At 38.3% G+C, this 27,548-nt stretch overlaps 3 protein-coding genes across 6 annotated transcripts; 1 reads left to right on the top strand and 2 right to left on the bottom strand.

Annotated features, from left to right (window-relative positions):
- Positions 1–5: 5 nt before the first annotated feature.
- On the bottom strand, positions 6–5,044 carry LOC131354545 (mitochondrial chaperone BCS1). The gene is made up of 8 exons (XM_058392309.1): positions 4,870–5,044; positions 4,374–4,743; positions 3,802–3,941; positions 2,784–2,978; positions 2,613–2,676; positions 2,199–2,371; positions 1,788–1,905; positions 6–482 (listed from the first exon to the last, which is right to left on the bottom strand). The coding sequence occupies exons 2-8, from the start codon at positions 4,691–4,693 to the stop codon at positions 236–238; spliced, it is 1,257 nt and encodes a 418-aa protein (XP_058248292.1). The 5' UTR covers positions 4,694–4,743; positions 4,870–5,044; the 3' UTR covers positions 6–235.
- A 113-nt stretch (positions 5,045–5,157) lies between these two features.
- Positions 5,158–14,080, top strand: znf142 (zinc finger protein 142). Of its 2 annotated transcripts, none has more exons than XM_058392307.1 (8): positions 5,158–5,291; positions 6,780–6,981; positions 7,278–7,478; positions 8,064–8,888; positions 9,043–9,220; positions 10,237–13,042; positions 13,191–13,296; positions 13,405–14,080. In XM_058392307.1, the coding sequence occupies exons 2-8, from the start codon at positions 6,912–6,914 to the stop codon at positions 13,887–13,889; spliced, it is 4,671 nt and encodes a 1,556-aa protein (XP_058248290.1). In that variant the 5' UTR covers positions 5,158–5,291; positions 6,780–6,911; the 3' UTR covers positions 13,890–14,080. The 2 variants fall into 2 exon arrangements, with proteins under 2 accessions (XP_058248290.1, XP_058248291.1); XM_058392308.1 differs by lacking the exon at positions 5,158–5,291 and adding an exon at positions 5,312–5,529.
- Positions 14,081–16,605: 2,525 nt separating this feature from the next.
- Positions 16,606–27,243, bottom strand: plcd4b (phospholipase C, delta 4b). Of its 3 annotated transcripts, XM_058392306.1 has the most exons (17): positions 27,079–27,243; positions 26,725–26,980; positions 26,214–26,253; positions 25,929–26,087; positions 24,785–25,013; positions 24,502–24,631; positions 23,604–23,835; positions 23,099–23,300; positions 22,204–22,348; positions 21,960–22,112; positions 21,267–21,413; positions 20,287–20,443; positions 18,100–18,216; positions 17,428–17,603; positions 17,171–17,303; positions 16,836–16,985; positions 16,606–16,740 (listed from the first exon to the last, which is right to left on the bottom strand). In XM_058392306.1, exons 3-17 carry the CDS (start codon positions 26,233–26,235, stop codon positions 16,649–16,651), a joined length of 2,244 nt encoding a protein of 747 aa, XP_058248289.1. In that variant the 5' UTR covers positions 26,236–26,253; positions 26,725–26,980; positions 27,079–27,243; the 3' UTR covers positions 16,606–16,648. The 3 variants fall into 3 exon arrangements, with proteins under 3 accessions (XP_058248289.1, XP_058248288.1, XP_058248287.1); XM_058392305.1 differs by lacking the exon at positions 26,725–26,980 and having other exon boundaries at positions 26,214–26,304; XM_058392304.1 differs by lacking the exon at positions 26,725–26,980 and having other exon boundaries at positions 27,079–27,242.
- Positions 27,244–27,548: the final 305 nt, after the last annotated feature.

Below are 27,548 nucleotides of genomic sequence, written 5' to 3'. Positions count from 1 at the left end.
CTTTCATCTGCCTCATATAATTTGTTGCTTAAAATTTTACTAGTGCTAAAAATTCCATACTTTTATGCCATAATCACAATAAAAATTCCAACAGACTTAATGTTATGTTGTCAAAATGGCCACACAGCATCAGAATTCACTTCCTGTTTGGCATTTATTGAAGTCTGCTTTGTCCAGTTTACACATGATTTCACTTGTACATCATGTCATTGCTGCCATTACCCTCCAAGGACCCTTAAATCTTTGCAACATTGTCTATAGCACCAGCAGGGTCCATTTTATAAAGCATGAAATGTCCCTGCACTTGAGCTGCGCTGAGGTTTGCGTGTGCTGCCAGTGCACATGCTGCGAATCTTTCCCCCTCAGCTGCAGCCTCCTTTGGGTAGAACCTCCGGAACATCTGAGTGAGCTGATAATGTGTACAATGTCCAACATACTGCTTCAGATCCACACGCCCAGGTCTTATAAGAGCTGGATCAAGTCTTTAGTGCATGAGGGAAAGAAAGAAAAAAAGAAAGCATAAAAGGTTAAGATTCATTCACACTAGGTGCGTTTACATGGACACTGTTTAATCAGATCGGACTGAATTCAATCAGACTGACGAATCCGATCGCAGCGTTTACATGAATGCGGTATAAAGTAATCAGATTGTTATGCGCGTTTACATGACACATGATTAGAATCGGATTAGATCTTTTGACATGCGCACAGTCCACGAAAACATCCGTACGTCATACGTCATTCGTATCAACGTCCGTATGTCATGTCATTGCACATGCGCAGAACTTTCCAGGAACATATTCCATCCGATCAAGGGTTACATGTCCTCTCGATCGGACTAAAAATGGTTTAGACCACCCCTTACCATCCGACTGAAATTTTAATTGGATGTGGCAAATTCCATCCGATTGACATGTTCACATGACACTTTTTTAATCTGATCGTGCTTCTAGTCCTGTTACGATATTATCACTGCCTTCTTTTTCCAGTTACTGTTTCTATACCAAGAATAATGGGAAAGTAAACAAATAATTCTAATAAACAATTACTTTTAAGGCTTTCCTGCTTTCTGCTAAAAGGTATACATTTGTCCTGAAGCCTTTACAAAGCACTGACAATGAAGTTACATAAATGTTAAATAAACATCTTCTTACAGAAAACTTCAACATATCAAGGAGTTTAGATTTTTTTTTTAGTTAAATAACATTTATAATCTGTTGATAATTAGACTGCGGATATAGTGGACATGATAAAATAACATATTAGAACAAACACATTCATGATATTAATAATTCAAAACATTTTGTCAAATCTGTACAGACAGAAAAGTCAGAAAATCAACACTACTGTCCACATCATTTTTCAAATATTAAGGCACGTTGTTATAGGACAATAATCAACTTTAACCAAACAAAATGAAAGGAAAGCAATGGCAAGCTTCACTGCCTTATAACACAGAAAAAGCAGTGACAGTGTACATAAAGGATTTCTTAAGTATCATTATTTGGCAACAGCAAGTGACAATCAATATTTTAGTCACGTAAGCCAAAGAAGAAACAATGGTTTATTCCATCCAGTAAAACACATCAACAGCCACCAAAATACATGACTTAAATCAATTAATGCTAATTCATGAGGTCATGGACAGAGTAGGTAGATGTATTTAGTCATGCACAAATTATATGATTTCCTAAACTAGTGTAGAAAATAATTTTCATTAAAGTAATCCTAATGTAAAGCTTTATTTTTACTAAAACACTGGATAATGTTAAGTAATCGATCCTTACCTCTCAATAAAATTAGTAGTCATGAAGACAATTCTAGCTTCTGAAGAAGCAACTCCATCCAGTGAATTAAGAAGTCCGCTAAATGTGAGTCTCCCCATGCCCTGGTAGGCCATTGGGTCTGGGAACAGTAAGTAAAAGAGAAAGACATTACAAGCAAAACAGTACCAGGAAATGGTGCTCATGGACAGCTCCTAGTCTTGTAGTCACAAATAAACTAACAATACCTGTGCGTAATGTATGATTTAAGCTTTGAAATTATTTTCTATTTCAGTCAATTTATTCCTTTCAAAATGGACTCAACTGCCTTTAGTGAAAAATGTTGGCAGATTAGACATTCAGACATACAAAAACAGTAATTTAATATTTATATATATATATATATATATATATAAAAATCTTTGGCAGACATACTCTCAGTTGGGAGCAGCTCCCGGCTGACAAAAGCAGCGTCCACATCCTCCAGCAGAATGATGCTCTGCTGTGGAGCCACACTCAGCAAGTGATTCAGCCGGTCATCAGAAAGACTGCGGTCACTCAGACTCATCAAACAGATACTGTAACCCAATTCGCCAGCGAGGGCCGTGCTGAAAAATTCAACCAAAACAGTCAAACACACACATGCTGTATATTAAACATGCACACACCTACCTGCCTACCTAAACATCAACTTTTAAGCTAAAGTTGGATGATATGGTAAGTATATTTATATAGTATATTGTATTCAAGGTTTATTCGTATTCGTATTTATATATATATATATATATATATAGTCCAAGAACATATTTTACTCTGGTAACAGTCATTACAGAATGTCATTAGTCTTACATGAAGCTGCTCTTTCCACAGCCAGGAGGGCCATATAATAAATATCCTCTTCTGTATGGGATCCCTACAAAAAAAAAAAAATCAAGGATTAAGGATTTACAGACTGAAGCTTACTAACATATTCGAGCTAACAGGTAAATGTAATGCTAAAAGGTAACTGTGATGGCATACCTCTGTCAGTATACCATTTTGGATTACTAATAAATTCCTTTACATCATCCACAATCCTCTCAGTTACTCCATTCTCCAGGACCACAGAGGACAAAGGGCGCCGACGACGTGGGAAGCCGAAAGGCCTCCACTCTGCACCCATAGCGGTGTACATGACAGTGCGTCCTTCTTCCTGCTTCAGAGCCAGCTCTCTTGCTACAAACAACATATCAGGCAATAGTCTGGTTATTAAACATAAAGACCTGATTCATTATCAAGGTCCCTATTGACAGGTATAGAAGCAATAACTGTGCCAATAATTTTGACGGATAACTTTTATAACTTTGACAGTTTATAAAATATGGCCCAGTTCTTAAATAACAGAAATGGGTTACTGCAGCCTGTATGTGATTTGATGCATAGATTTATCCAATGAGAACACTATTCGAAGTCAATCCCTCAAGAATTTAATTGCTTTGTGATCAAAGAAATGAATGCAAAATCAAAAACAGTGATATTCTCAGAAGCTTGCGATTTTACAAATATTAGCGCAGATTTTCTGCAGACTTGGGCCAAGATGTGTCATTATAACATCACAATGCACATTTAACCAAAGCCGTCTTCAAACACAAACATAGCCATCCTAGAAATAATGTTTCTTCAATGATTGTAGTCTTTTTTTTTTATCCTGTGCTTGCACGTTTTGCTATTCAAGTCATTTTGTGCCAAAAAACACAAAAAAACTTTGCAAGTTGCATCAAAAATTTTTGGGAAAATAAAAAGCTGCAGCAAAAGCAAGCGTTTTCTGCTGCAACAACAAGACAATACAAGACAACTCAGTGAATTCCTTTAGAGGTGGGACATGCTATGTGTCTGGTAATCAACAAATCTTCAACAATCAAGGAGCTTTGGGATTATCTCAAAGAATGTCATAGAAATAGAAACCATGTAGTGCTGATGCCCTCCCATACTAGAATGTGATTCCTAGAACATGAAGCAACTAAACTACATCTTAGATCTTCTGGATGACTCTTCCTACCTTCCTGCAGGATGTTGAAGAAGATTTGCCGATCCCTGCCAAAGGCTGTAAAGGTAACAGACTCCCAAGGTGTTCCTGTGTGCAAATCTACCATCTGCTTCTCTCTGGTCCTCTCCACTCTTATCCATTTTCTGCCATACCTAATACAAAAAGGGGTAATAATGATACATTATTAATGCATTCTTTTCATTGTCAAACAGCCAGGATGGTTAATTAAGTAATGATCTGTAGATCTGGAAACCCACTGCCTTGCATGTTTGTGCTTTCCCTTTCCTTCTATACATGCTTCTAACAAATCAGCTAATTAACCTTTCTTCCTGAGCTGTGTCTTAGAGCAGGAAAAACAATAAAATGTACAGGTATTATAAGTAATACAGTAATATAGAAATAATAGAAGCAGTATATAACAGATGATGCAGATACAGGTGTAGATACAGGTGTTTTGAGCTTTTATTGCAGGAATCTACTACTGGATTTGTCTCCTTTCAGTAATATATTCATAAATGCCTTGAAATTCTGTGGATAATATTAGGTTAACATAGACAACACCTCTGACAAATGTGATGTCTTACCAAATGATGTGATTTCCAGGACTTGGGTGGAAATCAAACTGTGTGTGGACCCGTCCACTCTCATGCTGCATGTATGAGGTCTCCACACTGAGATGCTGTGTATGCTTGGCATGTTTGGTAATCCAGCTCAACAACCAGTGGTAACTCTTATCTCTACTGGGAACCTCAAGGGTGATCATGTAATGCCGCCTGAAGAACACCATGCCAATCTGGGCCCCCTTTCTTGCAACTGCCAGTGCTGTGCCCACACCTACTAGTCCAAAACCAGCCCCAAAATAAGGGTTGTCCTTCAAAGCTCCCAGAAAATCTGAAAGGGTCATTATTTGGCTGTGCAGAATTCCTCACTCAGCAATCAGGAGCACTGTGTATTCTGAAAAACATTGGGATACAACACACATTAACTAACACAATTATAAAATGAAATAGAGGGCTTGAGAGGGCTTTTCCTGAAATGTATCTCGGTTTGAACAAATGACACATGAAATAAATCACTTACATTAATAAGACTGCCATTTCACCGGATCATTTGCACCTTATTCATTACTTCAAATCATTTTAGAGTATTCGCACATCCATTGAATTACAGATACACAATAAGTCCCTGTTACACCACACTAGTGCCTCCTCATTGGACAAATCTGGAGGACGAGTCACATGGCGACCTCCATGACACATCCGTTGTTCAGGAAAATATTTCCGCTTGCAACGTCTGCCACCTAAATAGTTCCATGTTCTGCAGAATAGATTTTTTGTTTATTTATTTATTTTATTTTAAAGAGAATACAGTGCAAGGTATTTTCTGTATAAAAATACGAACCTCTTCTTCTTTTACATGAAACTGTTATTTTAGACACAGTTTTAACAATATAGCGGAAGCTTATTGTGGCGCCGCTCACACCAAATTTTCATCACTAACAGGTAAGCGCTTGTATGCTAGCTACTACAGTTTTGACCGCAGCTTAACTGACATGTAATATTTATTTGTTTGATTAATTTTTATAAATATATTTTCGATTAAAGTATATAATGCGATAATGCCCATGCTTCAACGAGGGGCTAGCTGTCTTAGCTAAAACGTAAACTGTCCTAACGTTAGCCTTTAGGGGGGAAAAAATGCATTGTTTTCCGGAGAGAAAAAGGCTGAAACCGTCAAGCAGTAGGTCTCAATTCTGTTTCGATAGAATACACCATACAATTTACAGCCAGGCCATGTCTAATCAAATTAAATGCGTTGAAACGATACAGTTATTTATTATAATTGTTAGTTAACACAAATATTTCAGGGCAAATATATATGTATCATAAAGGAAATCTTTATTTCGGATAACATCTTTAAGAAATCCTTGTGTCCTTAAAACAAAAGACAACAGAAAACAAAAACACAGGGCAAAAAGTAACAAGAAGACATTTTGCAAATATTACTGAAATTGAAAAATCTTATTGCTTATTGATCATCTATAACCACTTTCTCGTGATCAGGGAACAGGGATCAGTGTGAGGTGGGAATACAACTTGAATTCAGACACTTCAGAAGTCCAGTCTCAATCCTCATTTAGTCTTAGATAGATTATGCTTCAAAATTTGCATTGTAATCTATGACTAGGTTCAATACCTGTCAAAGAAAAACCATTTGTCAATTAGCCTTGCTGTTAAAATGACACTTCTTTGTGCCTTTCATTTTATCATAAGGGTATGCAAACATTTGCACTCAGTGGTACACTGACCAGGCATAACATTATGACTACCTCTCTAATATTGTGTTGGTCTCACCTTTTGCTGCCAAAACAGCCCTGACCCGTCATGCACTGTGTATCCTGACCCCTATCTCTCAGAACCAGCATTAACTTCTTCAGCAGTTTGAGCAACAGTAGCTCATCTGTTGGATCAGATCACACGGGCCAGCCTTCGCTCCCCACGTCCATCAATAAGCCTTGGCCGCCCAGGACCCTGTCGCCCGTTTACCACTGTCCCTTCTTTGGACCACTTTTGATAGATATTGACCACCGCAGACTCCACAAGAGCTGCAGTTTTGGAGATGCTCTGATCCAGTGGTCTAGCCATCACAATTTGGTCCTTCGTCAAACTCGCTCAAATCCTTACGCTTGTTCATTTTTCCTGCTTCTAACACATCAACTTTGAGGACAAAGTGTTCACTTGCTGCCTAATATATCCCACCCACTAACAGGTGCCATGATGAGCAGATCATCAGTGTTATTCACTTCACCTGTCAGTGCTCATAATGTTATGCCTGATCGATGTATATAAACACACCACATGGACTAAAAAAGTGATCCTACTTCTGTAGTCTGCTGAAATTAGATCCCAATGAAAGTAACACCAGTTTATTGTTTTTTAACCTAATGCAGGGTTATCAGTCTAATGAACATATTTTTTTTTTTATTGCAGGTCATTTCAGTAGATCGCTCTGAGATGGATTTATTTGTATCGAAGAGTCTGAGAGATAATTTAGCACACTAATGGAGTGAGAAATATCTTTTAAAAGATATTTACCAGCTGGGGTTTCACAGCTAAAGTAAGATGGAAGAGAAAAATCTAGACATGTGTGATGAGGTACAGAATGAGACTGGGATGGAGACTTCGAACAAGGGTAAGAAACACATGAGGTCAAAGCCATTAAAAGACTTAAAGCAGTTTATTAGGTACAGCTAATGACCATATAGATCCCTTCATAGGCATAAATTTACGGGCTGTAGCCTATCTGACCTTTCTGAATGGACAGTTTAACTTTAATGAGAAGGGCAACCATTGGTTGTGAAACTGTGAATACCAACAAATGGGCTACAGTCAGTATTTGTGTAATTTGTGCAAAAATCGTAGGCACCTGATTTTTTAAAAATCTTGGTCACTGATGTTTAGTTTATGACGTCTGCCTTATTGCCTCAGATAACGAGAAGAAAGACGTAAATGACACCGTGTGCAATAAAAAGTCTCGCAAAAAGAGAACAATCCAAAAAAATACTTCTCCAGTTTTGTCTCAAGATGAGGAAGCTGATCCTGAAAGTCCAGGTCCTCAAGCCAAAAAGCAGTGCAAAAGGAATAAAGCATCAGTTCGTAAGGGGAAAACAACTGTGGGGACCGTACATGGTGAGAAATCCTTTCTACTCTCGTAAAAAAATGAAATAAAATAAGTTCTGTGTTATTTTTACTGTATACCACACAGCACTCAGCACTGTTGAATTCTTAGTGTGTTCTTAGTGTGTTCCATGACACAGGGAATTGTATTGTGGACTCTGCACATGAATGAATGAAAAGAATATGCGCTATTGATCATTGATATGGTGAAGTTTTCTCTGAAGAGTCTCCAGTGTCTCTTGGTCTTATTACCTTAATGAGAGAAAAGAAGAGAGGCTGGTGAGGGAGTAACTGTTTATAGCTGCTGTAATGCAAGAACTGAGATTCATTTACATTTCACAACTTTAAATGTAACTATTAATTAGATTGTACTGTACAACATGTCATTCTTTAATTAACACAGCATTGTAATTTTGGGCAAGTTGCTGATATATGAGGAATAGAAACCATTGGGGTGAGGTAATATTGGAAAATAATCAGGTTTATTTTCGGATCAGGTTAATAATGCTTGTTATCATTTATAAAAATTGTAATAACCTTATAAAAGCATGTGGTGTAATGTATACAAACCATCCAAGTCTGTGTGTTATGTTGTAGATCATGTGGCAGAGGGCACAGAGCACATGTTTCGCACTCATATATGTACAGAATGCCGCCGCTGCTTTAAGACGCGCTCTCACCTGATGGAACACATGCGGCTTCATTTTCCCGACCCCAGTCTGCAGTGTCCCACATGCAAGCACTACTTTACCAGCAAAAGCAAGCTGCGTATTCACATGCTGAGGGAATCCGGTAAGAAGCTGCATCGATGTCAGCTGTGTGATTATGCTGCCGTGGAACGTAACACCCTGCATCGCCACATCACCAGCGTGCATGGACATCAAGGAGAAAAGGATGCTCCTGAAGATCTCTATACATGCCCTACCTGCCAAAAGAGCTTTACCAAGAGTCAGGCATTAAAAAGTCATATGAAGTCCCATCATATCTCACAGAAAGGGCAGCCTCTGCCATGCTTCCACCAAGGGTGCTCCTTTCAATCCACAGATAAGAAGCTGCTTCAGAAGCATGCACTGGATGTGCATGGCCTCAAGGCCATAGAATGTCATCATCATGCATGCTGTGCACTTTTTGGGAGCAAAGAAGATATGGAGGTTCATTTTCGCACGCATCAAGCCTTTCACTGCACACAGTGCGACTTCTCATGTTCCAACAAAAGCCGTTTTCAGCAGCACAAAAGACAGGGCCATACTGGAGAGATGCAGCTCAGATGTAGCTTCTGTTCTTTCACCTCTTTTAATCCAGTGGAGTTTGACCAGCATGTAGGGCATCTTCATGCCAATGAGAAAACACACAAATGCCCAGAGTGCAGCTTTATGACTGCTCACAAAAGAGTCCTTAAAAGACACATGTTGGTACATACTGGTAAGTTGACCTTTTATATTCAGTGTCTAAGAAAGTGTACTACTTGTTTCTCCTCTTCGAACGCATGAGGTTTAGGATTGTTATTTAGCTGAAAGATTTCCTGTGTGTTACTGATGCAATATATGTAAGTGCATTTTTGTTTAATCTTTTGCAGGTGAAAAGCCACACAAATGTTCACTGTGTGAATTTAAATGCCGGGATGAGACTTATCTCTCCAAACACATGCTGACGCACTCTGAAGACAAGCAGTACATGTGTTCAGAATGTGGATATGTTACCAAATGGAAGCACTACCTGAATGTCCACATGCGCAAACACACTGGTGATCTCAGGTGTGTACTGGCCTTGTTTGTTTTCTGTTGTTATTGATGTTGATTTATGTATGAATATCCAAATACACCGATCAGGCATAACATTATGAGCACCGCCAGGTGAAGTGAATAACACTGATTATCTCCCCATCATGGCACCTATTAGTGGGTGGGATATATTAGGCAGCAAGTAAACATTTTGTTCTCAAACTTGATGCGTTAGAAGAAGGAAAAATGGGCAAGCGTAAGGTTGCCAAGGGCCAAATTGTGATAGCTAGACGACTGGATCAGAGCATCATCTCTTGTGGGGTGTTCCCGGTCTGCAGTGGTCAGTATCTATCAAGGATAAAGGATCTGCTGCTAACATCTTGGTGCCAGATACCACAGCACACCTTCAGGGATCTAGTGGAGTCAATGCCTCGATGGGTCAGGGCTGTTTTGGCAGCAAAAGTCAGCAAAAACTAACACAATATTAGGTATAATGTTATGCCTGATTATATACTACACCATCTATTAATATTCATAAATCATTACTACCGTGTTGATAATCCTTTGTAAATTAATATACAGATGTGCTGTTAAAAACTTATTTATAACTGACAATGAACTTCATTTTAAAGCTGTGAGATTTATTTATGGTTATGAAAACATTACAGACATTTAAAATGCCATGAGTGAGTGCCTTAAGTAAAGTGCATGTTTATGAAACTTTGTAATGTAATATGGAAACACTTAATTCCAGATTACAAATCCATATGGACATTTTATTAAGAACTTTATTGCTTTATTGTTAAAATAATGAAGACAAAAAAAGGAATATCTAGGAAACTAGATCTTGCATATGTGTGTGTGTGTGTGTGTGTGTGTGTCCTTTTGGAAACAATTGATGTTTTTGCAGTTGTTGATAAATATGCCTTAAAAAGGGATTAGTATCATTAAAAACTGAACACGGTTTTAATTGAATGCAGTTGAAAACGTGAAGAAACTCGCTCTAAATTGTTCTATAGTGAAAGCATGATTTTTACACTCTCTCGTAGGTACAAGTGTAACCAGTGCATGTATCGCTGTCACCGTATTGACCAGCTGAACAGCCACAAGCTCCGTCACCAAGCAAAAACCCTTATCTGTGAGGTTTGTGCTTACTCCTGCAAGCGAAAGACTGAACTGCTCAAGCACATGCAGGTCAAACACGCAGTTGGTGAAGACCCCCAGCTTCCTCTTTTCCAGTGCAAGTTCTGTACATACACCACAAAGTACCGACAAGCTCTACACAACCATGAAAACTGCAAACACACACGAACCAGGGTGTTTCGCTGCGCTCTCTGCTCCTACGACACCTTCAGCAATACTGCACTGTTTCTGCACAAGCGGAAGACTCATGGGTACATTCCTGGGGATGTGAAGTGGCTAGAAACATATGCAGAGAAAGAAAGACAAAACAGTTCTGTGGATGTGATTCAGAATTTCTACTCTGCAGTTGAAGAGTACTCTGGAGGACAAGTGGATTCTTTTAGTGATTCAAAAAACACAAAGCAGGCAGAGTCACAAAATATGACTGATGTTGTCAGTTCCCAAATTCCCAACAGCTGTGAAACAACAAATGGTACAGAAAATGTAAATAATATAGAACACCAGGAGGAGATAAACAATGTCACTGAAGATCAACCATCTGTCCACTTAACCTTATTAACAAACACTGAAAATGCAGATGGAGGACATCCAGAAACGATGAAAACCACACCCACAAATATCCCAGCTGGTGACTCCCCAAAATCCCCCACCACATCCGAAGCCCCTGAGATCCTTAACGAACCTGTAAGTACAGAGGAAGATAATGGTGTATCAGACTGTGAGGAAGGCAGTGTTATCGAAGACCAAGCAATAATCCATGGAAATGAAATGTTAACCCACCAATCCCAGACCTCAGCTGCTCAACAAGCAGCTTCCTCAGATACTCCATTAGCTGAGGCAGCATGTTCAGAGACTCTGCTCCAGGTTCTGAGGAAGCAGGACAAAGACCAAGCCAAAGCTCTAATTCTGGAGGGTCGAGTGCAGATGTTGGTAATCCAGACCCAGGATAATGTCTACCGGTGTGATCACTGCTCATATGTGACACGTAAGCATGCAGCCTTAGCACGCCACTGCAGATCAAGCTGCCAGGTGATGAAAGCAGCGCTTCAATGCCAGGACTGCGGTTTACACTTTAAACAATTGCGCTCATTTAACACCCATCGTCTCAGAAAGTGCCATGCACTGCAGAAGAAGAAGAAGAGAAAACTTACCACTTCAAAAGACAATGAAAATGTACAGGAAATGTATGAAACGCATAATCAAAATGTTACCAGCTGTCTGGTATCTACTGTCACAGCAACAGATCAATGTGAGGAAAATGTGGAAACAGCTACAGCAAATAGAAGAGCAAAGACTGTCCAAGAAGAGAAAAATTCACAGAATAATTCTTCTCCAGCTGATTCCAAGTGTTTGGCAATTCATGACTCCTGCGATTACCAGGAAGAGGATAGTAAGTTCACCTGCAGAAAATGTTCATTTTCATGTAGTGGTAAAGCTGTAACACCTTACCATTGCACAGCCTGCTCCAGAAGCACACCTAAAAGAAACCTATCTGTAAACGAAGCAGTCCCTGAGGAAGATGAAGAGCAAAGTGACAGAGACCAGGAGCTGGAACAAGGAGATGGAGAAAACCAAGGTGACTCAGGAGCGAAAATAAAGACTTTAAAACGCTTTTCCTGTTCAAACTGTCCATTTGTTTGCCAGCAGAAAAGAGCATTAACAAGCCATGAGAAACGGGGTTGTTTAAAACCTGGGGAGATCCAGTGCCCGCAGTGTTCTTTTGTGGCCAGGTCAGAGAAATCACTGAGTCAACACATCCTTGCTCATGGTAAAGATAAGAGTCAGAAACGTGGCAAACAAACTCAACTTTGTTGCAAGCTTTGCTGTTTCACCTGCAAACAGGAACGGCGCATGAGTCAGCATGTTGCACTAAAGCATGAGGGCGTTCGCCCATTTTGCTGTCGCTTCTGTGATTTCAGCACAGCACGCCGTCACCGTCTGGATGCCCATGAGTCCATGCACACAGGTATAGGCAGGCATCGATGTGAGCTGTGTAATCAGACTTTTGGAACCTCTTCCAAGCTACGGCTGCATCGCCAGCGCATTCACGACAAGCAAGCCACCCACTTTTGCTCTCTGTGTGACTACAAAGGCTACAACCCAACAGACATTAGCCGCCACACCCTCAGCTGCCACACGGGTGAACTGAGCCACAGATGCAGCCAGTGTGATTACTCCTTCAGCTCTGAAATTGCCTTGAAACAGCACTGTAAGAGAACACACCAGACTGCCAAAACCCTCTGCTGCACTCAGTGTAGTTTCAGCTGTGACAGTGACGCTGACCTCAAAGCTCATTTGCAGAGTAAACATCCTGAAAATGAGAGAGCCACTTTACTAGAAACTGACTCTCACACTCAGCTTGACCCTGAAAAGCACAGCAAGGCCTCTGTCACCCATCAATGCCCAGACTGCCCTTTTACCACAGCAAAGAAGCTGTCGCTCATCCAGCACATCTTGGATGAACATGAGAGTGGACACGATGAAGGAAAAATTCTCAAGTGTGATATCTGTGGCTTTTCTTGCTTCCATCAGTTGGTGTTTGACCAACATGTCCGGTCACATGGAGGAACCTGTCTTTACAAGTGCACTGAATGTGACTTTTCCACTCGGAACAGACAGAAAATCACCTGGCACATTCGCATTCACACAGGAGAGAAACCATACCGTTGTGAGAAGTGCAGCTACACGTGTGCAGATCCTTCTCGTCTAAAGGTATGAACCTCTGTTATCACACAGGAAAAAATCAGCAGTTATCAAGTTCTGCTTTTCAGCAACATTGCAACGAACAAGCTTTAGGGACTAATACAGTGTTCTGGAAGAACTTAGAAAAAATATTATTCTTTTACTGCTTTTGTTTTAGTATCACATGAGGATTCACCAGGATGAGCGCAAATATCTCTGTCCAGAATGTGGGTATAAATGCAAATGGGTTAATCAGCTGAAGTATCATATGACAAAACATTCAGGTATGTATAATATCGTTCTATGAAATGTGAAATTTTATAGTATGTTTTGAATCTGCCAATTAATCAATAAAACTATTCATCATGTTTTTAACCCTTCATGATCCCAAGGAGCCAAATCGTACGCATGTGAGGAATGTGAGTACCGCACAAACCGTGCCGATGCACTACGAGTCCATCGAGAGACACGGCATCGTGACACACGCTCCTTCATCTGTGAAAAGTGTGGCAAAGCTTTTAAGACCCGCTTCCTACTCAAGACACACCAGAAGAGGCACAGCGACGAGCGGCCCTACGTATGCTCCGAGTGCCAGAGAGGCTTTCGCTGGCCAGCTGGACTCCGGCACCACTTCCTCAGCCACACCAATCAGCTGCCTTTCTGCTGTCTCTACTGCTCCTATCGCGCCAAGCAAAAGTTCCAAGTGGTGAAGCATTTACGGAGGCACCATCCTGACAAGTCTATGCAGAGTGGTGTAGCTAAAGACCCTAACATATCCAGTGTCCCACTGCAGAAGGCCCGGCTTGGGCCAAAAAACAAGGGACACACAGATAGTAAAGATGTCACTGAGGGAGAGAAAGAAACAGATGAAATGTAATCTTTGAGAGTGTAAGCAGGGAAATAACAGTGCTTTATAATTTCTACAGTGACCCTCTGGCAGTGTTGGCATGAATTATATCAACAAACAAACTCTGTTTTCTAATATGGTTTGGGGGAACATTGTGAACATCATGTGCAAGGCATAATATTACTTTGTGCTATAAATAAACCTGTTTCATTTGACCAAAGTGAATGACTCTAAATGAAATGGCTTTAGACTACATACAAAATATATCCCTGCTGCATTCATTCCTAAGCAGAGAACAGAAAAAAAAAAACATTTGACATTAATCTACATTATAAAAAAGGCATTATGGAATAATATAAAATATATTAAGTACATGCTATAAAAGAACAATTTAATAATTTGAAAATTAATTTTTATTAAAAAACAGCAAAGGACTATTTCATAACAAACATAATTGCACTTTATAGTAATTAAATACCTTTTTTATATATCATACATGTTTATTATAAATTATTTCCTCATAGTTATGTACTACTGTGCCTACCAGTTTGATTATTTATTCCAGAATTTTTCTTAAATTTATTTTGACACAAAGCTAACCCCATAGGAACAATGTGTTCAAAATGACTGTGGTACAGCTAATATTTAACCATTTAGTATTGACACACAAACTGCTACAAAAAGGTTTTAAAAGGAAACCTCATTAACATGATCGATTAATGAAATAACAATGTATGTTTAAAAGAATCATTCTATAATGCATTAGAAATACACTTGAGATGGGATAATATTACTAACCCATTCCATGTTTTTGAGGCCGGCTTATTTGCTGTAGAACGTGTTGCACCTCTGCCTTCATATCATCACAAAAGTAAGAACATGTGCCTCCCACCTCTCTTCTCCTCAAAAACACGATCGTGTAGACCATTAATCGCCCCTGAATCTTTCCTGTGTACTTTTTTTTTCTTTTTGAACTCTTCCATGTTGTGTTAGAAAAGATGGCATGCTGGCAAGATGGCTGAGAGATGCTCAGAAGTTGCAATACTTGAGAATAATGTTTGATAAGCATTTCTGGAATTTTTATTAGCTGAGCATCAAGGCATGACAGAGAGAAAAAGAGAGACAGGTTTCAACATAAAGTCCCTTAGTAAGGTGTTGGGCCATCATAAGCCTTCAAAACAGTATCAGTAAAAACTGACAGTGCTTCTTACAAATCTTGCATTAGATGGATCAACACCGTTCTTCCAGAAGATTTCCCTTAGATTTTGTGTTTTGATAAAGATGACATGTCAGATGGAAGCATACCAGTCCAAAATACCAGATAGTTGTTTAATTGGACTGGGATGGGGTGTCCTATGGACAAGGGTGGCATCATCTTGTTCCACCACCTAGGTGATAAACATGGAAGAACGTTGCAGAGACTGTTTCCTCAAAGGGGACAAGTGGACCAAAAACATACCAATATAAGTGATTGTATATCAGTTGCATCTGCTTTGTTGCAAATGAAAGTGACAGCAGATGCACTGGAGAGGCAACAGAAAGACAACCCCCAAAGTAGAATGTCTTTGTAGGTGGAATCCTTAACCTTCCTGACTGTTTTGTGTTTTGTTTGGGTCCTTGTCACTACCTGTAGCAAACGGCAGTACCTGTAACCCATTCAGGATGCACAGGTAATCCAGCTCTTCCAGGATGGCACGTGTGGTCACAAGGAGCTTTGGTGTGTCTCCCAGCACAGTTTCAAGAACATGGAGGAGATACCGGTAGACAATATATTTATACAAAGAGAGCCGGACAGCAGGATTCTTTATTCTCAATGAATTACACAATGTGTAAAGATTATGAATATTTCATACATTAAGATCCATTGTGTAATTTAAGTGTTCCCCTAAATTGTTCAGTATATGTATGTGCATATATATATATATATATATATATATATATATATATATATATATATATATATATATATATATATATATATATATATATATGTATGTGTGTGTATATGTATGTATCTCAAAGCAAGTTCAATAAAACTTGACTGCTAATGGTTTCTATGGTCATTGTTCATTTAGCTATATATACACAAGGCAACTACAAATTAGAGCTGGGCGATATGGCCAAAAAATTGAATATCCAATTTTTTAAAACAAAATTCGATTTTAAAAACTAAACTAACTTTTTAAATTCTTTTTAAAACACTAGAGACTATAGAATAGATTTTTTTAATTTGAGCAAAAACAATATAACCAAACATATGAACTGCTAATTTGGACTAAAAGTGCAAAGTGCAAAATTACTTTCGCTAACAAGGTTTTTTTTTTTGTTATTTTAGAAAAACAATAATCAATACAACAAAATAAAAACCTTTTTGGGGGATTTATAAAATGCAAACTTTCACCAGTCTTTACAAGTTCTAATTATTCCAGTAAAATGAAGTAATATAACAAAATATGAGGGATTTGTAAAGTGCAAAGTGCAGACTTAAATCACTTTTTATAAAATAAATAATTGTCACTCTGCCAAACCAAAGTGAAATCGGAAAATCGATTTTCGTTTTTTCAACATCGACATAAACCATAAATTCGAATTAATCGATAATAACGATTAATCGCCCAGCTCTACTACAAATGGCATAAAAGGTTAAATACAGTAATTTATAAAATAGGATGTGTGTACATGCAACAGCACAGATTTCTTTAGTAAAGACACACTTCTGGTGGGTGGAGGTATTTTCCAGTGCATCTCCAGGATGCTTCTTGTCAAACTTACATACTTTATATGATAGTCTAAGATGCTTTTTTAATTGTAATATGCACAAACAAAGACGATGGGCAAATGCTCGTGCCGTCTTTTGATAAAAGATGAATATGACGGTACCCTGAAAAAAAGAGTAAAATCACTTAACTAATTCACTACATTTTTATTATTATTATACTAATTTACCTTTTTACACCAAGCTAAGGTATGCCTTACCTTGTTGAATGCAGGAGAAAGGGAGTGTGTATTGCCCTATAAAATCATTCTTGGATGTCATGTCATAGTCTTCCACAACAAAGCGTACTATTGCCAGCTCGGGCGTATGGATCACAAACTGTAATGTCTCATTCCAGTATGGGTTGAATCCTGTGCAAATGAGAGACACAGGAGAAAATCGATGCTAACACAAACTCTGACAGACAAACCTAATCAAAAAGTTTGGAATCGCAAGAACGTATTTCCAAACAATTACAAAACACAGTTAATTTCCTTTATGCAGTGAATGTAATGTTCTTTAAATGGCATGACATCACCTTTTTTTTTACCCTTACCATTGTTCTCAATGTGTTTGGTCTCCTGCTGGGTCTGGTCGAGAGGTACACCATAGATCTCTACCCTTACCAGTGGGTCTACAATGGACCAATCTTTTTTGCTTAATTTAGGAAGTTGCTGGCCGCTTATTACCTAAACCGAGGCACAGATTTTCACATACTTAACATTTCTAGAAAATAACATTTTAAAATAAAGCTCAGATTAAGCTCAAATGTTAACAAATAAACATTAGTCAATTAGTAAGGGTGTCCAATGCCTGGATAGTGAGGCTAAGAGGACAGTAATCCTTTCGGTTGTCGGGAAACTCTGGGTCGAAACGTTCGCTGTTGCGCAAAATCTCGGGTTTCAAAACGTATCCACAGCGGTTGTTCTGACTGAAGAGCCCGTCATTAAGATCCATCTCCAGCCCTGCTGTTTGGACATTTAATGCCACTGTGGATTAGACACATTACGGTTTAATGCATATGCGTTGCTCATATACATGTACAGATCAGTACTCACTAATAGAATTATCTACTTATTAATATCTTTTTTTTTTAGTTTACTTTCACAAAGCTTACTTGATCAAACAGATTAAGTTAAAGTTGCAGCTTTGACAATTGTGCTTTAGAGTGCTTTAGGAACACAAGCTGTTCATACTTTAGATGCTATAATGTATCTGATATTATTTCACAAACATTCCACATCACTGGTATCTACAAATACAAAAATATATCTTTAACTAACAAAAAATATTCTTTAGCTAACAAAAAATTGTTAGTCATTCCAAATGGCCGTTGTACAAGGATAACACATTTCAATATGTGCTGTTATTGGAAAATACTTGACTTCCACGCACACAACACATAACAACATGTTTTATTTCTTACTTGGCTATATCATTGTTCAAGTTAGTTCAGTGTCTGCTGGGTTTAGAATGAGGTCATACCAATTTGGCATCCCACATTCCACATTTCATGGGGGCAATAATTTGATGAGTCTGTCCTCAGGCCACTAGGATACACTCTGCTTAAATGCCTTTTGTTATGCTGAATAAAGTCACCTCCTGGAACAATAGATAGAAATGATCAAACGGTTTGTTGACTAGTTGTTAACTTAGTATAACTAATTTATTAAGATGTTATACAGATGAATAACATTGATAAATCATGCCATTATGTCATAAAAAGTCAAAGGGAAAAAACAGAAATTAGAGCTTTGTAATAATGTCTTTTAATGAAAAGACCAATCCATGTATTAAACAAAGAATAGAAACCCAGTTTTCTTGTGATTCACATATAAAGGAAATCTAAGTTGCTAAAATTCACCAATAAACTACATACACTGATCATCCATAACATTAAAACCACTGACAGATGAAGTCAATTACATTGATCATATCATTACAATAGCAACTGTCACAGGGTGCGATATATTAGGCAGCAAGTGAAGTGTCAGTTCTCGAAGTTGATGTTTGACCAAATTGTGAATTGTGATTACCTCTAAGCACCACTCAGCCTCTGCAAATGATCCAGAATGCAACTGCATGACTTGTGTTCAACCTTCCTAAGTTCTGCAACACCACCCCATTGCTAGGCTCCCTTCACTGGCTTCCGGGAGCTGCCTGCATCAGATTTAAAAGACTGATGCTTGCCTATAAATCCAAAGACCAGCATCCACTTACCTCAAAGCACTTATCGCACCCTACAATGCATTATGCTTCCTCTGCAACTCTAGCACTGATGATCCCACCATCTCTCAGTGTATATGAAAGGTCAAGACAGTTTTTGGTTATGGCAATTAGATGTCCAAACAGTTGAGTCACTGCAAGTCTTCAAACGACTTCTATAGACATACTTCTATAGACATGCTTCTTTCTGAAGAACATAAACTAGCACTTCTGTGTGCTTTTCTTGCTGTATTTCCTCCCGACAGAGTTTCAGACGGATGGAATTCTTAGTCAGTGACCTAGTGAAGCAGTATTGACGTTGACATTGACAGAGACCTCAAAAGCAATTCTGTAAGATGCTCTGGATAAGGGCATCTGCTAAATGCCATCAATAAGTGTAAATATAAATGTGATGGCTAGAGAACTGGGTCAATGCGTCTACAAAATGGCAGGTCTTGTGTAGTGTTCCCTGTATGCAGTGGTTAATACCTACCAAAAGAGGTCCAAAAATTGACAACTGGCGAACCAGTGACAGGATCATGTACAAGTCTTTTTGATGCACATGGGAACTAAGGAGCTACCGTAGAACAAATTGCTGAAAAAGTTAATGCTGGCGCTGATAGACGTGTGTCAGAACACAAAGTGCATCGCAATTTGCTGTGTATCAGGCTGTGTGGATGCAGACTGGTCTGAGTGCCCATGCTGATCCAAGTTCACTGCCAAAAGCACCTACAATGGACACGTGAGCATCAAAACTGGACCATGGAGCAATGGAAAAATGTGGCATGATCTGGTCTGTTTTCTTTTATATCCTGTGAATGGCTGGGGGTTTGTGCATTGCTTACCTGGGGAAGAGATGACACCAAGATGAATAACTGGAAGAAGGCAAGCTGGAAAGAAGCTGTGTGATGCTCTGGGCAATGTTTTGTTGGGAAAAGTGAGTTTGACACAAACCACCTACCTAAATATTGTTGCATACCAGGTACACAGTATTCCTTAATAACAGTGGCTCTTTCAGCAGGTTAATGCAACCTGCCATACTTCAAACATTGTTCAGAAATGGTTTGAGGATCATCTGCTGGACAAACATGTCCAATTCATGGAGGCCCCACCTTGCAACTAACAGGACCTAATGGATCTGCTTCTAATATATTGGTGCCAGATACCACAGCACACCTTCATAGGTCTTGTGGAAGGTCAGAGCTGTTTTGGTGGCACAAGGTGGACCTACACAAAAACTTAGGCATGTGGTTTTGAAGTTATGGCTGATTGGTGTAACGTGAGTTAAATGACATTCTTGTTGGTTATTGTCTATAATTTAGTTATTTTGTAAGCACACCAGATATTTAATTATTATTAAGGATACAAATAAATTTACTGAATAATTTCATACTTAACAATACTTTTCTATATAAAATGGTAAAGTAGCACTTACAAACATTATTATTTTCAATATTATGAGCCTACCAGCTTCTTTGATAAGTTTGCGGGTCTTGGACTCAGAGAAGGAGGACATCTCATAAGGCTTGCTGTGGTTTCGTGAGTGTTCAAAGCTGCTGAAATGAACATTCTTGCAGTATATGACAAGGTCTGAAAGCTCCTTGGATAGATTTTCCTTTGAATTCTGATCAACAACATACAACATTTCCACATTAAAATCAGTGCATTCATGACTGTTCTGTGCTAATGAATGTGTGCAAGTTCAAAAACAGTACTGTAAGAAACATCAGCTACTGCACAGCTCTGTGCTTGCATGGTATAATCTTTAAGTTAGGGATACAGATGTCTTAAAAAACTAATAATTCTAAATCTGCGGTTTGATACACTTTCAGGCAGAGATTATATTGAAAATGTACATAGAAAATTAACCCAACATTTAAAATGTACGGCAGACTATAATGGCTCAAGGTCAAAAATAATTTCTTGGACTGTTTGGTAAATTGACTATTTAATAGTTTAATATTCCAAACAGTGACTGATTCATTCATCTTCAGTAACCACTTCATACTGGTCAGGGACATCTGAAGCCTATTCTAAGATACCAGTTCATCACAGGGCAGTATGCATATTCATTCACACCTGGGGCAATTTAGAAAGGCCAATCCACCTACTGCCACGTTTCTGGGACACAAGGAGACTAACTCCTCAGAGACTGTAACCATGGTCCAGGAGCTATGAGATGGCCACTGTGACAGTTCAGTGTACAACCACTGTACCCCGGTCTCTTCAATCAGTATCATGAAACACTAAGCATTCATTTCTCCCTGTATCACATATAATGCTTAACTGTTTAAACATGCAACCAGTGTCAATATGTGTCTGGCTTCAGAGATATAAAGAATATAAAGAATATAACCTTTTAATCCTTCCTGTATATATATAAGATTAACTTCATATCCAAATAAATATAATGTCACCTCACAGTGACAATGTGCAGATTTATTTACCGTGCTCTCTGTGGCCTGATTGTCCAAATCCTCAGCTTTATCATCATCACCATCACTCACATCACTGCTTTCTAGATTGTCTACATCTGAGCACTCCTCCAATTCTCCCATCTTCTTTCCTTTCAACAGGATTTTCCCCTTAAGTTCCTGAGAAAACATTTGTATGATAACAATTATTTTTATATAGACTCTGACTGTTAAATAATGCTGGGACCAAAACACTTTTTTTTTTTTTAAGAACTCGGATTTCTGTGCCAGGCCTCTCAAAGGTTTCTTAGTGAAAGTCTTTAAGTTGATAATACTGAGGAAAACCTTTATAATAAATTAGAACATTAAAGCATGGTTTTTGTCATTTTCAATACAAAGCTTATGATACATGATCCTGATACAATACTCTTTGCTACCTATTGTTATCATTATGTGGATACCTCATAGCTGTGATAGGAATCTGCTTTAACACATTTTGTCCTGACTGTTTATAAAATCTGTTTAAAATCAGTTAACATAGCAGATATTCATGGCACAAGGAACGTTACATCAGTCCCATTGTTGATACTTTATACCAGATGAGTGCATCACTACTAAATATCATGTCACCAATTTCTAGATGAAGCTTACATAAGATATCCAAAAAGACAGTAAGTAGAAAAAACGTCCCAAGGTAAAAAAAAGAGTTGCTGAACTGTAGCTCACCTCTGGAGATGGCAGCACACTGGGCACCTTTCCATCTATTGTAATCTTCAGCAGCATGTCACCAAGGATATTCTTTAAATGCTCAGCCATGACAGTCTGTTGTTCAACGCTGCAGTGGTTTTCAATTGTCAAAATGAGTGGGTATTCTGATGCCTTAAAATACAGTGGCAGATTGAAATAATTATTAATCTAGCTTGTACTAGTGCCAGAACGTATTCTTGGTTTGACTAAATTCTCAGATCACCTCAAAGGCATATTTTGCCACTGTAGAGATAACATCTTTAAACAGAATCTTGGAAGTGAAAGTATGTCCATGGTAAACAATGGGTTCTCCATTTGGACCATCCCAGCAGTCCACCTCCACACAGCGACAGCCTCGTTTCAAAGCCCTACATGCAGGAAATTTAAGTTAAATTGGCTACTATAATAGGAACACATACACTATACCTTCTCAATCATGCTATTAGCTAATCATGTGGAAACAACATAATGCATACAATCATGTAAACGCAGGTCGAGAGCATCAGGTAATCAAACACCAGAATGGGAAAAAAAATCCCTGGCAGATCTTGGTAACTAAAGCATAGTTGCTATTTTTTAAGTATTTTTAAGAAACTGTTGATCTCCTGGGATTTTCACACTCTAGTGTTTGTAAAGAAATGTGAGAAAAACATCCAGTGAATGGTTGTTCTGTTGCTCGAAAACACCTTTTTGAAGACAGAGGTCAGAGGAGAATGGAGAGATTGGTATTAGCTGATAGTAATGCTGGGCCAAAATCATGGGCACCTTTTTGCAAAAACTTTACAGTACCTTCTTTCCAGTACACTGGAAAAATACTAGATTACTAGATCTAGAGAAATACTCAGCTGCCTAATTTGCCCAAGTTTGATGTGAACGTTTACTGGAGCTCTTTAACTGTATTATGCATTGTGCTGCTGCCTCATGATTGACTGATGTATAATTGCACAGATAAGCAGGATTACAAGTGTTCAGTAAGTGTGTGTGTGAAAGTATAGCATGTCATTTATAAATATCGTAAACAATATTGAGTATTAAGGGTTGATACATTTCATTATAGGAGTTATTTAAACATAATCAGCAACCAATAGTCCACTTTAAGTGAATAAGGTATGTTTTACTTAATGTATGCTTCCACACTGCTCCTCCCTTTCAGCTGGTCATCTAATAGGTATGTGTTGTGTGAGGAGGAGATGAAGTAATGATTGAGAGGCTGTGTCATATCCTGATAAAGACACTGATGTTCTGGGTTGAAGATGGAACCTTCAGCAGAGGTCAGGTACATCAGAAATCCATCAACTGACATGATTTGTTGGGTTTTAGCTGTTCCGAATAAGAGTGAAAAGACTTTCATGACAAGTTTAACAAAAAAAAATCAATAAAGCACTTCAGCTAAATACATTATAAAGTGTTCTGGCTTAATGGAAGAGAAAACATTACTACTGTTTACTCTAAGCACTTACATCAGGAAATATTTAGCATCATGCATTATACAGGTTACAGACTTCAAATGTTATGCAAGTGTGTTTATGCTGATTTTTTAACTATTATTGCTGTTATTGTTATTTTATTTGCAATAGCAAATCATGCAAAAACTAAAGCTAAGATGCACTTGGGTGTCAGTACCAGTATCTGAGGGTTCATATCGATGGATCAGCTCAAGCGCATGTTCATGACTCCTCTCGCCCTCCAGCTGCTCCTCTCTCAGGAACTCCTCCAGGTCACAGTGGGAAAGTGCCTGTCCATTACTGGTGTACTCCTGGAATAACTCCAGAATTTCCTTCCTCTCTGTAAGCAACTTATAGAAGTGGACAAATTCCTCTGCATCCAGCATGCCTGTCTCGCTCATATCAGACATCTATATCAAGAGCAAAGGAAAAAGCACAGATAAGGATAACTGACCTTTTTTATGCTATAATAAACTTGCAAAGTTCTGTAAGCATTTGTTAGGTTCAAGGTAGATGAGTAGATTCTCTCAATCATGTGCCAAGTGTATTAAGAAAGAGGTACTATTGATAACAGCCAGTAAATGACGAGATGATGTGCTGGAGCCCATTGCAGAGCTTTTTATTTTTTTTATACATTTATAGTCACACTTAATACTGGGTACTGTTCATGAAACAAGATTTTTACTCTCTTGTGAATTTTGTAAAACAATGAAACTTGTCATTTTATGGAAAATCTGCAAACCCATTCACACAGATTTTACACTGACTTTTATAAAAAAGCTTTGACACTCATGACCCCTTCCATAAATCATAAAGAAATGCTAAATCTCTTCTTAGAAAACTTCATCATATCAGCAATTACACGTGTTTAAAATCTTTTGATTCCAGGGCGGGAAACTAATTCAGCCACAGAGGGGTTAATTCTCAGTGCCGGTCCCAAGCCCGAATAAAATCCAGTATAAAATCTGTGCCAAATCAAATATGTAGACCAGATGATCTGCTGTGGCAACCCTGAACAGAGACCAGCAGAAAGAGCAACAACAACAACATTCTTTAGGCATGCCATATCTCCTCACCATGAAAAGAGCATGTGCATGGAGCTCATTCATGTCTATGTTCATGAGCTTAAGTAGTTTTTGAACCTCCTTAAAGCTTATCCTTCCATCTTTGTTTTTGTCTGCTCTCATAAACAAATCAGAGACCCATCTGAGTAGACAAGTTGTTCAAGGAAAATCATTTCACATGTCTGATAATATTCATATTCAAATCAATCTTGGAATTTTAAAACTATATATATATATAATTTATATATATACATATTATATAAATATTAGTATAGGATGTACATAAAAAGGATACTGGTCAAGTTTTTCACACTCATCCATGTTCTGCAGGTTCTCAATGAGCATCTGCATACCCTGAATCCAAGCCTGAGCTTCTTCAGCTGATGAGGCTACAAGGTCCAGGTTCCCACGGCGGCCACGAAACACCAGCGTGAAGCAGCATTCTGGAGGAAACTCATCTGGCATACTGAGGAACACTTCAGACTGATGGCCCTCCCGCACTGCCTCCACATCCCCTACAGAGACTAGGGGAATAGGACATTTACATCAGGAGTCCAAAAGTTTACCCACACACCCGCCTTCCCGAGCCAACTTTCACTGCTTATAGCTGCATGTATAACTACAGCAATCAACTACAGCAAGCATTGTTGTACCATGGTAGGTGTAAGAAAGTTCACAGTAAAAACAGACTGTTTTTACAGTCTCCAGTTTACATTACAATTTGTTGGTTGATTGGTTCCTCTTTAACTGCCAACAATATAGGAACACTGCTGTCCAGTTTCAGTATTATCAAATTCAGTTCTCAACAATGGTAAGGAAATGTTACTGAGCCCTATAAAATGTAACACAGTGGCCAAAACCTTAAGTTTTCTTTATTAGACAGATGATAAGTAATACTTTTAAAAGATTTTAAAGTAGCAAAATGCTAATAAATCCAAAATACTTACTTGACAGATATTTTTATACTAATGGACCTGATATAAGTTACATTTTACAATTATGAAATAAAATCAATTCAAAGTAATGCTTTAAATTAAGATTCCCATAACCAGCGTTACTTATTACACTGCTTAACATTAACAATGAACTTTAACATTAACTGTAAGAAATGATAAATTAAGTTAACCGATGCTGTATATACATTTTCATTGGTTAATATTTATTCCGTTCATGAGTTTAAAATAAGTCCACAGCATTATAATAAATGAAATGATAGCATGTTACTTTACGTTGATAATCACTTGAATTCGCGGATATAATCCTCAAATTTAATCTCTATATATTTTGATTTTGATTTTGATCATATGTAGCTGGTGCCCACAGTGATCTAAATTAGTCCCTAGAAATCCAGCAGTAAGCCAGGATGGTTTTTGGCACGCATAATAATAATAATAACAATCTTCGCTGAGGTAAATTTGTCATGTTATGTGAGTACCTACTGGTTGAATAAGAGTTTAGAGTCCAGCTGGATTTGTACATGATAGTCTTGCAGTCGTCCTGCAGTTTGTAGTGACGTTGTCCTTTCCACATCCGAGATGTTGCCTTTCTCAGGACACTTCCAGCCTTCATGATGTCAAGGTTGGCATTACTCTGAAAACCTGAAATGGTATGTGATAAAAAAAAATATGTACATAAAATAATAATGGTCACTTCACAGTACTTGGATCAATAATGCCAAAAAGGAGAGAAAATGAATGGGATGGCCTTTAGTAGGACAAACTTACAGTCTTTCTGTGGACATTCCATTTCCCAAATATGAAGTATCTGTGGGTATTAGCATACATCATTAACTGTCATGTAAATTCTGGATGACACCTATAATGTAAAATTAAATTAGTATGACTTCATGGTTGTCGGAAAGACACATAATCACAGCTTTAATCTATACTCAGTCTATCTATACCCTCAGACTGACTACCTAGCACAGAAGCAATCATGGACATGAAGAATTCATGGAGAATGAGCATACACCATACCCATTACAAAGAGTATGGTGTATGTTTACACCCCAGAGTCCTATTATTTTTCTTGTGATCTGTTTCATATTTAAGTGTGTATTTAATTATGTTAACTAAATACTGTAGAATGGAACTGGTAAAGTAAATAAATACTCAGTAGTCAGTAACATTCAAAATACAGGAGATTCACTCTTAGGCAAAATTTTACAAGTATCATATCTGAATTTATCTCGATTCAAAAAGGAAACCAATACAAGGGCACATGCAGCTAACATACCAAGCAAAAGAGTGCAGAGCCATAGAATCAGCTTCTGAATCAGAGACAATTAAACCATGCAGAAAACTTTCCAGTGTGATTCACATGTTCCAAATCAAGAATGAAAGCTAGTGTGCTGTGTCTACAGTATCATATGTCATCACATAGTGTATCTGTGTACACTTCCCCTGTATACCTAATGACCTCCACTTGAATCCCAGCTGATTTTAAGGGGAACAGAGAATGGCTTTGCTTGAACAGAAAGTGTTTTCAGAACCTTAAATCACAGACAGAAAATTGTTGCTGATTTTTGTATCCTTACAAATGGAAACTAAAGACAAACAGCGAAAAGGAAAAACAGCAAAAGGTACTCACCTAATGGGAAAGTACCTTCCTGAAGCAGTTATGTGTTGCAGGGGAAAAGAAAGCCAAATTTGTGTTGGAGACCCAGAAACAACAACGAGAGCCTGTCTGAGTGCACACACACCCATACATGGGAAGCTGAGCGTGCTAAGTGTGCTCAGTGACGCTTCCTCTCTCTGCAGTCTCTTTTCACCCCATCATCCCTCCTCCTTTTCCTTCACACTCCATCCTCACCACTCCTACTTTCTTTTTTTTCCACTCATCACTGAGTCAGCAGCTTGTTCTCCTGTAACTGTGCATAGATTACTACTGTGTTACTAACCATAGATTTTAGAATGATTGTATGTATATACGTATAGTATCCAGATTTTGTCTTAATGGTGCACCTTTAAATACATATAGTTTAATTCTGGTTGTTTACATTTATTTAGGTGGGGAACTCCACTGACATCTAGTGGGTAAAAAGTTATAGTCATGCCCTG

Source organism: Hemibagrus wyckioides, linkage group LG06, assembly GCF_019097595.1.
Source record: "Hemibagrus wyckioides isolate EC202008001 linkage group LG06, SWU_Hwy_1.0, whole genome shotgun sequence".
NCBI classification, from domain to species: domain Eukaryota; kingdom Metazoa; phylum Chordata; class Actinopteri; order Siluriformes; family Bagridae; genus Hemibagrus; species Hemibagrus wyckioides.
The sequence above is the reverse complement of the archived record's forward strand: the minus strand, read 5'-3'. Positions and strand labels throughout refer to the sequence as shown.